We start from the raw sequence: 18588 nt of genomic DNA on the forward strand, positions 1-18588 counted from the left end.
CGTTTTGCTCCTTGTGGTTTGGTCACTTTAACGGTTTTGCCCAAAACGTTTAAAAATAGCCATTTTACTCCCTGATGTTTTGGTTTTGTTGCCAGTTTGCTCCCTGCGGGGAGCACAATGGAAAAACAAACAATTTGAATGGAGTTAGAGGCGGGGAGCAAACTGGCAAAAAAACCGAAACATCAGGGAGTAAAATGACTATTTTTAAAGGTTTGGAGCAAAACCGTTAAAGTGGCCAAACCACATGAAGCAAAACGGAAGTTTACTCTTTATTTTTTTTTTTTGAAATCCACAAGTTATTATAAAGAAATATATTATTAATAAATATAGAATTACTTCTTAATATGTCTCGTATGATGGTAAGACATCTCTAATCTCATATCTATCATTTGTGGCCCATTGATCGATAGAGAGGCTTGGGTTCTCTAGTAGAAGAGACTCAAGCTCAATCTCCACTTGCGTCATCACTTTAGTGGTTTAGGTAATGACGGACAGAGCCCAACTTCTTTGCAAAGGTGTCAGGTTCTATTATGAGCCCACCTGAGTTTTCGTCCCATCGTGTGTTACGTCAGTGAATGTTCAGCTCTTGTGGTGACACACCGTCTGTCAAGTGGCAGTCGGTGGTATGGTTTCTCGGAGGAACGCCCGAACTAAACTCTGAATCCAACGTAAAAATACAAGATTAAATAAAATAAAATAAAATAAAATTATTTTACTCTCGACTTGCGACTCATTCTTGACCATTTTCATTTTCCACCAATAAAAAAATTAAAAAATTAAATAATAATAAAAAAATAAAAAAATAAAAAAAATAAAAAAAATGAAAGCCACGATGGACCCAATACCTATGTGTCATGTGTGAATCAGCAAAGGACAGTAGCATCTCCCCTTATAAATACCCACGCCCAACTTCCCCTTTAAACACACACATCTGGCTTATAACAGTTTCAGATTCTCACATTTTGCCCTATCAACCACAACAATGAGTACCGATCTGAAATCTAGATTCCTACAAGTGTACGACACTCTCAAATCGGAGCTAATCAACGATCCGGCCTTCGAGTTCGATGAAGATTCACGTCAGTGGGTGGAGAAGGTATAATCCGCATCATTTCAACCGTTTGAATCGTTATTGTTGTGATTTCAGTTAGGTTTCACGATTTTATTCGTTTTGTTAGCTTGTTGTTGTTCGAATATGCGATTGACGGAGTAATTTATGCGTTTACGTTGTTGTTGTATTGATTTGGAAGAGATTTATTGCTTGTAGATCGGATGTGAGTTTGAATAATTACAGTAAGGACTGTTGTGTTTAATAAGTTGCAGATTAAATTAGTAGATTATTGATTTGGAACTAGGTTAGATTAAAGGCACTAGTACTAGTAGAAATTATTGTTAGTTTTGACTGCTAAAAGTGGTTTGTTGGAGTTATGTTTGAATATTTGACACCTGCATTATTAAGTTTTGTAGAAAAATATCCAAATAGAGACTAAGAGAACTCAAAAGTTGACTTGTCTTAATTTTTGGAACCTAGTGGCTTTATGTGTTAGTATCCGCTTTTAGACTATATGGTGTGGAGGGGCTTGAAAACGGGGTGTTATGCGACATGTGGAAGCCACGTCAGCATGCGTTAGAAAAGTGGCGTGGTGCAAAAAAGGGAGGAGTAGGATGGGGCGTGGAAAGTGGCGTTTTTATAAAAAATAAAAATTAACCAACCCAAAATCTACCCACCAATGAAACGCCGCCACCTCACCCACACATTTGCCCCCACGCCGGTGGGGATCCTCAAGCCCAAACCACAACGCCGTGCTCCATACCGGACACGGGGTGGTTAGCTTGGCGTGGACTGGCTTCCACGCCCACACCGTGTGGTCTTATGATTGAGGACCTTATACACGGAGTTCTTCATGTTTATGCACTATAACTGAGTAGTTAAATGCATGGTTGTTAAAAGCTATCGCCTCTTGCGCCTAGGCCCATATTCTAGGCGAGTCGAGGCACTTGCGCTTTATTATCCAGGTGATGGTTCATGCGCACATTCCGGCGAGATTCCTAGATTCTGGAGAGTTTCCGGCCAAATTTTATAAATTCCGGCAAGATTCCAGCCAGATTTCTACTTTTATCTTAGGAAAACTACTTTTCTACACTAATTTTTTAGAACTTTTGGTACTAAATAGATGATATTAAATGTTATATAATAGCTTTTGTTTATCATATTTGAAGAATAGTATTATTTTTCTAATACATAATATATTTTTAATAACTATGGTTAAATGACTGCAATGGTTCCAGATTCAGTTAGGCTAACGTGTCTAGTGACGTCAAAACTGTCTTACAAGCCATCCAAAACGTATAGGTGTATTGGCATTGTTAAAGGTGTAATACTATTATCGCTATTGTGTTGTATATAAATAGAGAGCAGGACCAATAATAAGATTTTAATTCATACTAACACACATGTATTACTAAAACAAGAAAAAGTAGATGATATCAATAGCTATCTGCATGCATCACAATCTTACGTCTAATCTGTATCAACAAAATATCCTATAATGTAAGAAGAAAGGAACCACTAATAATATATGTGATTAATTGTGTTTCTTTACTCCTTTCTTTGCAGATGCTTGACTACAACGTACCTGGAGGTAAGAATGTTTGGTTTTCTTATCCTATGACCTAAGTAGTTAATGCAGTAAAATATCGGATATCGGTCAAGAACCAATATTTGAGATATTGGTTATCGCGGTGGGATATCGGCAATTTTAATATCATGCTAAATTTATATATATAGCAATTTAACACTAACAATTGTAACAAGAACTGACTAAGACTTAAAACACTAACATTTAACAGTAACAACTAACAATTAAGACTTAAAACACTAATTGCAGCAATACAAAGAAAAATGAACGGTAGAAAAAAGAAGAATGGTACTGATATCGGGAAAATCGGTGATTTATCGATCAAATATCGGTCCTATATCGGACAATATCGCTGATATTATCGGTACCGATATTCTGACCAATATTTTGTACCGCTATCTCGGCAGAGGAACGATAACCGATATATCACTGATATATCGGTTGATATATCGGGATATTAACTACATAGCCTATGACTTGTTTTATTGCAATATATTTTGTTGTATTAACAACCATAGTAAAATGTGGTCCTTGTAGGAAAGCTGAATCGGGGCCTCTCTGTTATTGACAGTTACCAATTGCTTAAAGGTGCAGAATTGACCGATGATGAGGTTTTCCTTGCATCTGCCCTTGGTTGGTGCATTGAATGGGTAATAACAATATACTGTTGCCAGTAGTTTCTTTCATTACATGATATATTATATACTTAAATCCTTCCTGTTAATGGATCTTCAATCTTGCAGCTTCAAGCATACTTTCTTGTGCTTGATGATATCATGGATGAGTCTCATACACGCAGAGGTCAACCCTGTTGGTTCAGACTACCCAAGGTGTGAACCTTTGAACAACAATATGTTCGTTCAAATAGCTACCATTTGAATAATTTGATTATGTGCATGTCTAGTCTCTGAAAATTTGATTATAGGTTGGTATGATTGCTGCAAATGATGGTATAATTCTTCGTAACCATATACCAAGAATTCTCAAGAAACATTTCCGAGGAAAGCCTTATTATGTGGATCTACTGGACCTGTTCAATGAGGTTTGGCTTCTTCCTGTTTAAAGCATCTTCCTGTTTAAAGCAGTGATTCTATTTACATTTTCACTTTTCAGTACATAAATACATAATAAAGATTGACATGGAGAAATGGGAGGGTTGGGTAACGAGTAACGACCAAAAATGGTGAATTTTTATTTATCGGCCTAAATTGGTCGGTTGGGTCAGGTTGACTGAAACGCTTTTTGGATCCAAGTTCTTAGCTTTCTATAAATAAAAGAGTAAAATGCCATTTGCATCCCTGAGGTTTGGCTAGTTTTGCGACTTTGTCCAAAGGTTTGTTTTTCCGCATCTGGATCCAAAAGGTTTGAAATCTTGTCATTTTCATCCGGCTTCTTAACTCCATCCATTTCTCTCTGTTAAGTCAAGGGTATTAATGTACAAGTATTCAAAAGACCGAATTTCCGTTTAAGTTAACAAAAAAGACGAAAAATACCCTTGACTTAACGGAAAAAACTGGATGGAGTTAACGAGCCGAATGAAAATGGCAAGATTTCACACCTTTTGGATCCAGATGCGGAAAAACAAACCTTTAGACGAAAGTCGCAAAACTGGCCAAACCTTAGGGACGAAAATGGCATTTTACTCTAAATAAAATTAGTGTGTCAGTTATGGTTACAAAAAAGAATCGACCTAATATAATAATAACCTATTTTATGAATAAAATGATTTACGAGGTTTAGAAATAAAAAAAAAAAACACTTTGCATGACCTTATACCTGTTTCCTTTTAAGCTAAAATTTTAAATTTCACTTGTCTGACCCGTTAGAGATAAAAAATTATTAGAGTCAGCCCGCTCATAAGTAACCTACCTCTACTTACAAAGTAGTGTTTTACACTGTATCTGAGCAGGTAGAATTTCAAACAGCCTCTGGACAAATGATAGATTTGATTACTACACTTGTTGGAGAGAAGGATCTATCGAAGTATTCATTGTCTATGTAAGTGACTGCCTTAAAATGATCTCATTAAATTTCCCATCGAATTACAAAATCACACATACACATATTATTTATATATCTGTCACAATTTCCGAAGTCTAACGTGTTGTTGTGTTGCAGTCACCGCCGGATTGTTCAGTATAAAACTGCTTACTACTCATTTTATCTTCCAGTGAGTAAATTTTCGGACTTGCTCAGTCATATTTTATTTATAAAATAAAGAGTTAATTACGTGTTTTTTTTGTCCTGTGATTTGTTGAAAATAACCATCATAGTCTATTAGTTAAAAAATTGCCAAAACAGTACCAGTACTTCAACTTTTGTAACAATTACAATCCACCTCCGTTAACCCCATCCAATTCACCTTAAGTTTTTGGCGAGAAGACTAAAATACCCCTCATATAGAAAACAATATATAAACAAATTTTTAATTACGTTTTTCGTCCTTGTGGTTTGTTGAAAATAACCATTACAGTCCATTAGTTTTAAAATTGCCAAAACAGTACCAATACTATTTTGGCAATACCCCAGGGACGAAAAACGTAATTAGTATCACTTTTTAAATAATGTCTTTTATTAAACTAATGGACTGTAATGATTAATATCACCATCATGCATCTTTTCATTACCATTGGTACCACTTTTTAATTGACGTCTTTTTTTTTTCGCTTCAAATCAACAAACGTTCATCTACATCTAATCATCTAAATGCTAATATGTCTGTGTTAAGCTGCCAGAATTTCCGATTGAAATCAGAACAGATTATTTTTTTATTCCATCTTAAAATTCCCAAAACGCTGGTTGCAGTCTACTGTCTTGTGGGCTACAACTCTATAATGTATTAAAGTGTATAACATTAGTTCACTTAATCTTGCAACGTTTACTTAGTTTTTGCTCGTATGATTCAAGATTCATGGTACATTAATTCTATATGTTAGTGAATAATCCATTTGATTATTTTGCATTAATTTCTGCTTCAAGGTGGCCTGTGCACTCCTTATGTCTGGTGAGGATTTGGACAAACACGAGGAAGTGAAGAACGTACTTGTTGAAATGGGTACCTATTTTCAAGTGCAGGTATGTAATCCTCATTTGCAACTATTTATTTTCAATAGCAAAAAGTCACTAAGTAGTAAATAGTATCCTAGTTTTTTCAGCGTTCCGTTTAGGGAACTCAAGTTTTGCTCTGTTGTTGTGAAAGTTTTTATAACGTGTTAAACTGAAGTAGTATGAAGCTTGTTTACTACTTACTAACCTTTTACTTTCCAAAATGTTTACCAGAACTGCTTCAGTTAGGTCATTTAGTTTAACCGGTTATGAAAAATTCACAACCTCTATTTATGACTGTCAATTCATCAAGCTTCGAAATGATTGCAGGACGATTATCTAGACTGTTTCGGTGCTCCTGAGGTTATTGGAAAGGTAAGTCCAGCAATATATATATATATATATATATATATATATATTATAGGAAAATTGGAATATTGGATTTTAATAATCCCAACTATTCGCGTTGGCCGTCAACAGTCCCAACTTCAAAAATAACCACCGACGGTCCCAACTATTGACATATTGGCCACCAATGGACCCTGACTAACAGAACCCTAACGACGTTCCGTTTTTGTCCATAAAAAGGTTTCTAAAGGTTCGATATAAGGTTACAAAAAGGTTTAGGACAAAAATGTTGAGTTTTCCGGCATAAAAGTTGAGTTTTCCGGCCAAAAAGAAGTTTTCCAGTGAAAAAGGAGTTTTCAGGCGACTTTAATAATTGGGGTTTTTACTAGAAAAATGTTTCTAAAGGTCTGTAATAAGGTTACAAAGAGATTTGCGATGAAAATGTTGAGTTTTCTAGCAAAAAATGAGTTTTCTGGCCAAAAACGTTTTTCCGGCGACCGGAGACTAACGGCGTTAGGCTTCTGTTAGTCAGGGTCTATTGGAGTCCAATATGTTAGTAGTTGGGACTGCCAGTGGTTATTTTTAAAGTTGGGACTGCTGGCGGCCAACGACGAATAGTTGGGATTATTAAACTCCAATGTTCCTTTATTATATATTTATATTTTGGTGCTTGTGTTGCTGACTTGCTGTAGAGTTAAAACTCACAAATATCGTTAATCTCACACTGCAGATTGGAACAGACATTGAAGACTTTAAGTGCTCCTGGTTAGTTGTGAAAGCTTTGGAACTTTCCAATGAGGAACAAAAGAAATTCCTACATGTAAGGCTATGCGTACATATAACGTATCCACTCGGATACTTAGGCACATTTAAAAATACACCCATATGTGCAGAAAATACATGACAACGTTCATGGGCGTAGCATTTAAGGGGCCGGGAGGGGCGCCCGACCCCCCGAACTTTTCGCTCAGTAGTGTGGTACATGTAGTTTTCGTATAGAAATTTTTGGGTATATACGTATTCGACCCCCCGGTTCTATAGAATTTTTTGGGTATATGCGTTTTCGACCCCCCCGACGAAAACTTCAAGCTTCGCCACTGACAACGTTCATGTATAATTACTGAGAAATTTATATATGCTGATTTGTATATAAGCCCCTTAAGACTTTATTTCTGCACGATTAAATCCTTTTAGCTTTTTAAACTTAACGATAAAGTTCTTGCACTTTGTTATTAACAAAAAAAAAATGTTTATTTGCATGATCAAATCGTGGATTTTTCAAAATTTGCATGATCAACTCGTTAAACTTAATTTAAAGGATATTTTCGTTTAGTTCTAAAAGTTTAGGGTTCAATCATGCAAATAAAGTTTAATGATTTAATCATACAAAAATAATGTAGAGGGACTTATGCGCGAATTCAATGCAAGTCTTGCAGGTTCTTTGGACAATTGCCTGAGTTGTTTAGTAAAGGTGGCAAAGATGGGTGGGTATGGTAACGGGTCAAATGGTTTTGAGTTGAAACAGGTGATTTTTAGGATGGGTCAAAACGTCTTGGGTTGACCCACAAACACTTTATTGTTCATTTTCAATATATAGTAGCTAATATTGGTCACAACTCACGTAACAATATTTGAATAATAATAGTAATAAATAAAAGGATTAACTGGTATGCATTATAAATTGATTTTGAGCAACCCGTTCATATTAGCTAATTGTTTTTATTTGATCTGTTTAACCCAAATTAACCCATTACAAAGTGAACGGGTTGAAATTGTCAGCTATAACATAAAGAAACCCAGAACACTTTTTTTCGGGAACCGCACACGCATCAGTTGACAATTAGTTATATTCATATTTAATTTATCCTTAAAATTTGTTATATAATATAATATAATAACTATAAAATGTTTATGTAGGAGAACTATGGGAAAAAAGATCCCTCTTCAGTTGCAAAGGTGAAGGAACTATACCACACTCTAAATCTTCAGGTTTGTATCTGGCTTCTTATTTTCTATTTATCACGGTTCTCAACATACTATTGGATTTAAAATGAATGTGCCCATATAACCTAAAAAAAAACCCTAAAAAAACCTAACCCCCACCCCCCAAAAACCTAAACCCCCCCCCCCCCCCCCCCCCCCCAAGCTAAAATGCTAAAAACTAAACCCCCAAAAAACCTAAAAAATAAAAAAAAATCAAAAAAAAATCTAATTTTTTTTTATTTTTTTACTATTTTTTATGTTCAAATCGCTACTTTTAGTAGCCAAAAAAAAAAATTAAAAAAAAAGTTTTTTTTTTTTTTTGGATACTAAAAGTAGCGATTTTTATATAAAAAATAGTAAAAAAATAGAAAAAAATTTTTTTGGGTGTTTTTTAGATTTTTTTAGGTATTACTGTTTGTGTTCACACTGGTTCTCGCGGTTCTCGCAATAAAGGGTGGTTCCTAACGGATCTTTGTCCTATATATATATATATATATAGGGTAAGGCTATATAGAAAACCCTATATATATAGAAAACCCTAGAAAACCCAACCTCCCAACATTTTTTTTTTGAAAAAAATAACACATGTAATATACATGTTTTTAAGAGTTTTGGGCCAAAAAAATAAAAAAAGCGCCGAAGGAATGATTTAAAAAAAAATCAGCAAGTTTCTGTCTTTTGTGCCTAACACATGTTAGGCAACCGGACATTGCTGAAATTTGTTTATTTTTTTTAAAAACATCCCTTCGGCGCTTTTTTGTTTTTTTTTGGCCCAAAACACTTTAAAACATGTATATTACATGTGTTATTTTTTTCAAAAAAAAATGTCGGGAGGTTGGGTAAAAATGGGGGGAGATTTGAGTTTCCAGAGTTTCCTAAAATTTTGAGGGTTTTTTGTCTAGCATTACCCTATATATATATATATATATATATATATATATATATATATATATATATATATATATATATATATATATATATAATTATTTACTACTACTGCTGCTACCACTACTATTATTATTATTATTATGAATTTTATCTTATTTCTTGCCGACCAAACCTAAAATATGACAGATTCCTATTCCTTGGAAAACAAACATTAAGCGAAAAGATGGTTGATAAGTGATTTTGTGTGTAGGGTGTATTCGAAGAGTATGAGAACGCAAGCTACAAGAAGCTGATCACTTCCATCGAAGGTCATCCAAGCAAAGCGGTGCAAGCGGTGTTGAAATCTTTCTTAGGAAAGATATACAAGAGGCAAAAGTAGAAATGGAAAATTTTCATGTTGTCTGTTGTGTGTTGCAATAAGATTATTGTTTGTAATTCTTCTTGTATTCTCTAGATATGCTCATTACTAAAAGCCCTTTGCTTGATTTGTAGTGCGTATTTATTTTTAATTTTAAAAAAAATGTAATGCATTCAAAGGTTTTTGTTTTGTTTTAACTGCAATTTCGTGTAGAAAAGTAGAAATTTATGTCTTTGTTCATGAATGTCATGAGTAAAAAGTGCACAACATTTTGAAGACCTTAAGTATTTGAGTATAACTTTTGTATATTTAAGTTTAGTTATAGCGAGACATGCCATTTTATCACATTAATTTTTTTTAACTAACATTTCCTAGATTTTCTAGGATAAATACACTGCAATTGGATTCTGCAGAATTTAAACCTTCAACCTTTTGGTCATAAGACGCACATCTTAACCACCATGAAAATAGAGTGGCAGGTAAACGAACAACAAGATGTACCACAACCCCTGTATTAAAAGAATAACTATTCGTAAAACTCTATATTCTTAAAAATAAAGATGGAGACTCTGACAGTGACAGAGATACATAATAAGGGGAGGGGGGTGGTCACTAGTGATAGAATTCTATCACTCACAAGCACCAATCAAGTTCCGTCATGTCATCAACAATTTTTCATCACTCACAACCTTTTTTTAGTGGGGGTGGTCATCACTAATCACCACACCCAACAATTTCCCCCCAACCAACAATTACACTCACAAAAAAAACCATAACGCGTTGAAAAAATCATGAAAATATGATTTCGTTAAACTATCACGCGTTATAGCAAGCAGGCGGGGTGGGAACTATGGGTTTTCCACCGTTATACTTTCTTCCATGATAGAATAACGGAACCGCCCCGTTGACTCTAAGGAAAAGGGTTGAATATTGGTTAGTTGGGTTGTTATTTTTGGTAGGTTTATTCAAAATTCATTTCGAATTCGAGAAATTTGAAATTCAATTTTATTCGATTCAATTATCGAGAACTTGTTTTGATTACTGAGAATTCAAATTCGAAATCAATTCGGTTCGAGTTCAGTAAATCGAATACGAATTTATAATCTTAAACTCGATTTGAATTTCGAATTAAAATTATCCATATTTATTTATTATTATTATATACAATACATATATAACTTATCTTGGGCTATAGTATAAATGAATCTCTAAATTTATTCTTAGTATTAAAATAGTTCATTACCAAACCCATTACAAAATCCACAACTTAAACGAATTTATTACATATTTTAACTAAATTTGAATCAAGACGAATTTATTCGAATTCGAATTTTTATATCGAATTAGAATCGAATCCGAATTGGGATTTACTTCGAATACGAGTTCGATTCGAATTGGCGGGTTCTTAATCGAATTCGAATCAAATACGAATTTAAGCAAAAAAAAAAATATTCGAAAAATTCGATTCGAGCAATTAAAAAAAATGATATTCGATTTGATGAACACCCCCAATTTTTGGGCTGATTGTTAGAGTTGTTGAGTGGGCCGAAAGAGATTGGTTAAGGTATGGTGTTCATAAAACCCGTGTAGCCCAGTTGGAAGTTCAGTGGGCCAAAAGAGGTTGGTTAAGGTATGGTGTTCATAAAACCTGTGTGGCCCAGTTGGAAGTTCAGTGGGCCAAAAGAGATTGGTTAAGGTATGGTGTTCATAAAACCTGTGCGGCCCAATTGGAAGATATGGCTGTGAGCAAAAGAATGGATTTATAATTTAGAGTTAAATGTCATTTTATGGTTTGGGTCATTTTGGCAGTTTAGTCCGAATGTTTCATTTTTCGTCTGTGAGTCCAAAAAGGTTTCACCATTGCCATTTTAGTCCGCTGGTTAACTTCGTCCATTTTTTCTTTTAACGAGAAGGGCAATTCGGTCATTTTATATGTAATTCTATTAACTAGAAGAGCAATTTGGCCATATAAAATGACCGAATTGCCATTCTCGTTACCAGAAAAATGAATAAAGTTAACCCAGTGAAGTAAAATGGCAACGGTGAAACCTTTTTGGACCCACGGGCGAAAAATGAAACCTTTGGACTAAACTGACAAAATGACCCAAACTACAGAGACTAAAATGGTATTTAACTCTATAATTTATTAATCTTGATGATGGGCCAAAGTGTAAAATTGGACGCATAAATAAGGCTTTGGTCATAATTGGACATATTCGACCTATAGTGGGCTGGATTTGGAATTTTGTTAACAAATGGGCCGTTGTCTTTACGTGGGTTTTTTGGGCTTCAAGTATTGAGTGGGAAAACGATTTAATGAATAAGGGTCTGTGGGCTTTAAGGCTGTTTACTGGGCTCAAAAGACTGAAGCAAATGGTTGATGTATATATATATATATGTTAGTTCTATAAGAGCATTCACATCCAACCCCCTAAAATTATACATACATTCCACTAAAAACAACTCCTATATCAATATATTTCCACTAAAAACAACCATTTTTTATACTCTTTATATTTTAAAAACTCCACACTCACAATTTAGTTCTTTGGATGTGAATGCTCTAAGGGCTATTATGAATTGGACCATGGAAGTGTTTGGTGGTCAAAACTGGACTTGGATTGATCGATGAGGATGGGTTTTCTTTTTCTTTGATGGGCCTGAATATTGTTTGTTGAGGAAATTGGGCTTTAGAAGATCACATGGGATTTTGCTTTTGGGCCAAGTTTTTTGTTTTTAGGATTGATTTGTTGTATTCTTGTATCTTTTTAATCATAGAGTGTGGGTTTATGTGATGGGCCTTTCTTGGCCGTTAGGCTTTAGAAATGGACCTAAGTATATTGGATGGTATAGTTTTGCTCATTTTATTTTTCTTTGGAACTAAGGTAGACCTTGGGCCTATATCCCGGGTCTAGTTTGGTTCTTTTGTTGTATTCTTTCATTCTTTTCTAATAAATGTTTGCCATGGGTTTCCCTGTTCTCAAAAAAAGGTTGAATGATTATGATAAGCAGTTAAGGCACATCGGTTAATGCATATAATGTGCACAGTTAACCGTACGTAGTTGATCAACTACGAGCAAACAACAAATACATTCCCCTTTGCCGCTTGGTCATGATGTTAACTTTAGACACCATTTGTGTCCACAATCCACATCGTTAACTTTAGACGTGATAAGTCCCCATTAGCCTTTAATCAGTCCAATTTATCAGTTTAACAAATTAGCACTTTAAAACTTTATAATTACTTTAGCTACTTTATCGTAAGCTATTATGTTTGAATACATATACTTTAGTTTGGAAACTGTATTAAGTATGCACACCGTCCCAAAACAAAACCAATAAAGTAAAGAGGGGTCTAGAAACTCACATGTCAAAAATGCTAAGTATACTAAGAATTGTACTGATGACCTTCCTGTAAGATTAAATATTTATTTATTTATATTTAATCTAGTAGCCATCATTATCATTTATATAATATAGATCAAAATATATTAATAACCTATTAATAATTAGTTGGTAATTGTTGATGGACCATGTTACCCTTATTAACTAATTGGGTTTCCTCTTGGGTGTATGTTTAAGGAGATTATTAGAGAGGTTAAAGGTAAGACACACAACCTAACAACATAACATCACAATTCGTCCCTCTCTCTCTATAACCGAAACCTCCCTACTTTCGGTTCATCACCATCATCACTTTACACCCTAAGGAGGAACCAAATCTAAACTGACAACTATGTCGAACTCCGTGGCTGCGTCTCTGACTGGATTCTCTACTGATGCAATCAAAGGTATGTTATTTCGTTTTCCTTTATGCTTTAAACAGAACTCATCAACACTTCCCGAACCTCGAACAGTCGAGTGAAATTTGAACAAGGTTCACATGTGAAAAGGTCATTATACTATAAGTGCATACACTGAATAGAAGCGCATAATTTAACCATGCCAAGCGCATACTTTATGCCAAACGCCTACTATAACACAAGCGTTTACTTTGGCACAAGCGCAAACTATATAACAAGCGTATACTCTACAAAGAAGCGCATATTTAGTTCTAAGCATGAACTTTTAGGGGAGCGCTAACTTTAAATGCAAGCACAAACTTACGAATGGAGTGCATACTTTACATGTTTGCTCCACGCTAAAACGTTAGTAGCAGCTGACGTAGTAGTTGTGGCTCGGAACCTGAAAATGCATCAAGGTTCCAACTTTATAAATCATATAGTTCAATTTACACGATGGATGTGTTTCCATGCATATTAATCACCAGGAAAGTCAAGCTTTAATCGGTTTCTCACCTTGAAACCGAACTTGATACTAATCCTCATAAACCGGATTATAGACAAGTTAAAATGCGTTTCCTTGAGCTTGCAAATGATCGATGATGATCCTTTGCAATTTGTTGCATATATTTTAAGTACCATTATTCGCGCGTTAATATTTTTATAAATAGATTAAATTTGGATAAAAAAATGTCACGGGTCAACCTAAGTACCTAACCAAGCGTGACCATTTTCAAATTTAAAATTGTGTTTTTCAACTTGTCTATTTTTCGACGTCTATTTAAACACATCATGAAGTAGAATATATCCATCACTATCACGTGGTAAAAAAAGAAAAAAAAAGTTAATTTGGCTTGAAATCTTACCCAAAAAGGAAAGTAGTTGCATTTATTTTGAACACCCTCATTTTATAAGCATTTTGAGTTATGTTTGTTGCATTTTGGTACTCAAATTATCCTTTTGTCTCATGTCAATGAGCCCTTGATATTTGAAGTGGCATAGATCCACAAATGTGAAGGTTTAAATCATAAGTTTTTAAGCATTTTAATGCAACTATAATGCGGTTAAACATGGTACTCACTTGGACGTTCGAAAGGAAAATTACGAGACGTAGCCCTATAAATCTTGGAAAACCCCCTTGTGGAAGCGAACCCAGAACCTAATGATCTTTAAGTCTTCTCACCTCTAATGGGCTGGGAGGTGTTTATATAACTTGGTATAAAAAAAAAAAAAAAAAAAAAAACTTGTTGCCTATAATAAATGGGAAGATGTACAAATGATTAGTTGAGGGGCCTTGATCCTTTACCTAAGAGAAACCAACCCGGATTTTGGTAGGTGGGCAATTACCATCCTATTAACCAAACCAAATTAATACAACCTTTCTTTATCTAATTGTAGCTATAGACCTAGGGCCTAACTAAAAGTGAATCGAACATCTAACCGTTAATAGCGTTATAAAAGCCCTCGTGATATTGTCCTGAGGAAGAAAACCTAAGCAGAGGTGATAATTGGTGTCGGTTATAAGGTATCCTTAATCATAACATGACCTGTTTAACCATTCGTGTTAAAAATTTAACTCTAACATGCAGGTGTAACTCACCTGTCTTAACGAATCAAATAAGTTGACAAGTTATAAGCATGTTGATCAGTTGTAATCAAGTTTTAAATAAGGAGGTAAGTTGATCTTACAAGTTTTTAACAGTAAATTAATAATAAAGAATGGGTTGACGAATCGATCCATTTTTTTACCGCTCAACATGAATACGACCCTTAATTACATATGTTATTCATTCATACCCTTATATTACATACGTTAGGATAGATCAAATATACACCCAACTTAAAACCTGTTTATCTTAGTGTTAGGCCCATATAATTACTTTTCTATAGTGGTGTTGTGACATTTAATTACTTCCGTAAACTGTCTCAAAATAAGTACAACATGATGTCATGATATATATACAATGAATTGTTAGCATGTGATGCACAGTGGTACATTTTATGGTCCTTTCTGTTATCAACATATATTATACCAGCACCACAATAGTATGAGAAAGTATGTTGATCCTCAAAACACTTATCTATAACTTATATCATCATCATCATACTTAGTAAATCCATCAATAACAAAGCTAAGGTAGGGTCTGAGGAGGATAGATGTAGACAGTCTTACCTCTAACCTGTAGGAATAAAGAGGCTGCTTCCGGTGAGACCCCCCGGCTCGATTGTAGTTTTGTATCAAGCCTTGGACCTAAGACACATAACACTCAGAAATTAAGACAAAGACCAATTAGTGCATGTACTCCCTTGTCTTTCGGCTATCAACGCCTTATCTATAAAATGATCAAATTTAGATGAATTGCTTCATTGCCTAAAATAGTACTCTATTTTCCATTTTATTTGTCGGGTAATCACATAGAATATCAATATATTTTTTTTAACGAGAAATATCGTTTTTATTTTTTGTGGGACTTGAATTCATGATCTATCTCTCAAATGATAAATATACTTATCTTGGTGTTTTACATTGATAGTTATAACTTATAATATTACATGTCTTGGTTTGAACAAGCTTTATCGACGACATAAATTTATCACTTTTTACCTTGAATATATAGAAAAAAATTGTGTAATTTAAAAAGAAAATCATATATTTCAAAGTGAAATAAAGCATGTTTCATTAAAATCGGTCACCAACTTCATGAATGATACTAAATGTGTTTAATACGAAAGCAAGTATAACCAAAATCAACAACCTTATTGATTCCATCACCACTTTGATGGGGTGGTAGAGGCTTTGTAATCTTTAGGAGTGTTCATGTAATCTTTGCCATTAAAAAAAAAAAAAAAACCCTTACTGATAATTTTTTTTTTTTTTTTTTGAAAGGCGAACTTCAATAAAACACAAAACCGGCGGAATCTCCAAGCTAGAGAAAGCCGCCTAAAACCAAAGTTACATCATAGGAAAAGAAAAATTACACCAATCTCTCCACTCTATCGTACCCTTTTTACATTTATTCCTATACCAAAGATACCCCAAGGATTTAATATCTGAAACCATTTGGACAACGTTCGGATCGATGCTAGAGAAAACCTTCTCGTTCCTTGCCTTCCAAATGCGCCAACACGTCACAATAAGAATACCATAAATAACCTCTTTTTACATTCTCGTTGAGTTTCTATCTAGTTTACTCGTTTATAAAAAGGTGTAGTTTATCGAAGAGAAGAGCGTATTTTGTTTATAAATAAAATCAAGAACCAACGATGTTAAAACTGGACCAACTGGCTGGATCTGCAACTAGACCGACCGGCTGGACCAAGAACTAGACCCCTAACCCGTTTGGTTGGCATGGGTTGAACCGTCTAGTTGTGTTTTTTTTTTTTTTTTTTTTTTTTTTTTTTTTTTTTTTTTTTTTTTTAATAACGAGCGTTTAAACTAATAGTGATTGGGATGGTTTTGAGTATTTTTCTCTGATTTTCTTTTTCTATTTTAAGATTTGAGTTGATACTTTTCATACACATATTAAATACTCTTAACTAGAAATCTCCTCATTATTTCTTTTTCTTAAAAATGTATTTAGTTTATTCTTCTAAAATATAAACAACAACCACTACGTTATTTGAGTGTTATATAAATATAAATTTCTTTAAATTTAACTAGGTTAGAACCCCGTGTATTACACGGGTTAAGTAAATGTAATTTTATATATTAAATAATAAAAAAAATTATATGTTTGTGAACCCCGTATATTGAACGGATTAAATAAATGTAATTTTATATATCAAATAATAAAAGAAGTTATATATTTAAAAACCATGTGTATTACACAGATTAAATAAATGTAATTCTGTATACTAAATACGAAAAACGTCGTATAGTTAAAAAACCCTTGTATAATCGGGTTGAATAAATCTACCAAATAATAAAAAATTATATCCTTAAAAATCTCGTATATTACACGTGTTGAATAGATCTAAAAAAGAGTTATATCTTTAAAAACCATGTGTATTACACAGATTAAATAAATGTAATTTTGTATAATAAATATTAAAAACGTCGTATCTTAAAAAAAACTCGTGTATAATCGGGTTGAAAAATCTATCAAATAATAAAAAAATTATATCCTTAAAAAAACTCATATATTATACGTGTTGAATAAATCTAATTTTACATAGCAAATGATAAAAAGTTATATATCTTTAAAAACTTCGTGTATTACACGGGTTATATAAATGTAACTTTGTATAGTAAATAAAAAATATATATTTTTTAAAAACCCCATGTTTTACACGAGTTGAATAAATATAATTTTGTATACCAAATAATAAAAAAGTTATATTTTTAATAAATTAGGATACCATTTAATATTAATTTATTATTTATATATTTAATATAAGATAAGTAGGAAAGATATGTATTTGTTTTAAAAATATATTAAATTAATAATTTAGATTTGAGGATAATATTTTATTAAAGTATGATATAATTTAATATTAATTTATTATTTATTTATTCAGTTAATATAAGATAAGTATAGATTTGAGAATAACTTCGAATGACACGTGTCCAAAAGTTAGTTTATTTTATTATGGTAGATAGAAGATTAATAATGGGGTTTCAACAAAACTAATATATGTTATATTATTTATTTATTTATAATGGGGTTAGTTTCAATATATTTTGATTGTAAAACTTAAAAAACAGTTATGATTAAGATTATTTTATCGTTTTGACAAACAAAAATGGACCAACGAATTTCGTTTTAAAATTTTGCTAAAAAGTAATTAATTTTCTATTAAAAACTTTAAAAATGACTGAATACATCCAAAAACATGATTTGAAATTTATTTTAATATTTAAAATACAATAAGTTAAAAACATGGTGTGTAGATTTTAGATTTGATTAAATATTATTAATAATAAGAATTTGTATTAATTTAGATTAAATATTATTATTATTAGTATTATTAATAATTTTAATCAATTAAATGAGAGAATGACAAGTGTCCCAAAACAGGTTTCTTTTATTATATAGTATAGATGTTTTAAATTTACAATTTACAATTTCGGATAATATTTTATTAGAAAAATAGAAGAATGGTATTCGAAATTTAAAGTAGGATAATATTTAATATTAGATCATTATTTATTTATTTAATTAATATAAGATAAGTTTGGAAGTGATGCGAGAAAATCATAAAATAAATACCTACAATGAACGACATGTGTCGCACATTAATATTTTATTATTTAGTATAGTATAGATAAAAATTTTGATTGATATAAATAGATTATTTTGTTGTAGCAAAATTTGTTAACGAAGTCTTAATAAATTTAACCCATTATTTAAAACTCCGTAAATGTATAAATGATAAATAATATTAGTTAGAGTAAATTACAATTTTGGCCCCTGTGGTTATATCACTTTTACCCTTTTAGCCTAAAAAATATTTTTTTAACATCTGAGCCCCCAACGTCTTTTTTTCTAACCCTTTTGGCCCCTAACACTTACCCCATCCATTAAATGTTAGGTGCCAAAAGGGT

At 32.8% G+C, this 18588-nt stretch overlaps 1 protein-coding gene across 1 annotated transcript; it reads left to right on the top strand.

Moving 5' to 3' along the window:
• Nucleotides 1-898: 898 nt before the first annotated feature.
• LOC110942161 (farnesyl pyrophosphate synthase 1) lies at nt 899-9505 on the top strand (the record flags this gene model as incomplete). Its single annotated transcript, XM_022183898.2, has 12 exons — nt 899-1096; nt 2618-2642; nt 3177-3289; nt 3383-3469; nt 3565-3681; nt 4549-4637; nt 4758-4809; nt 5619-5714; nt 6015-6059; nt 6763-6852; nt 7950-8021; nt 9154-9505. Coding segments are annotated over 12 exons (1113 nt in total), but the record flags the coding sequence as incomplete, so codon positions are not given.
• Nucleotides 9506-18588: the final 9083 nt, after the last annotated feature.

The sequence above is a fragment of the Helianthus annuus genome, chromosome 5, assembly GCF_002127325.2.
Source record: "Helianthus annuus cultivar XRQ/B chromosome 5, HanXRQr2.0-SUNRISE, whole genome shotgun sequence".
NCBI lineage: Eukaryota > Viridiplantae > Streptophyta > Magnoliopsida > Asterales > Asteraceae > Helianthus > Helianthus annuus.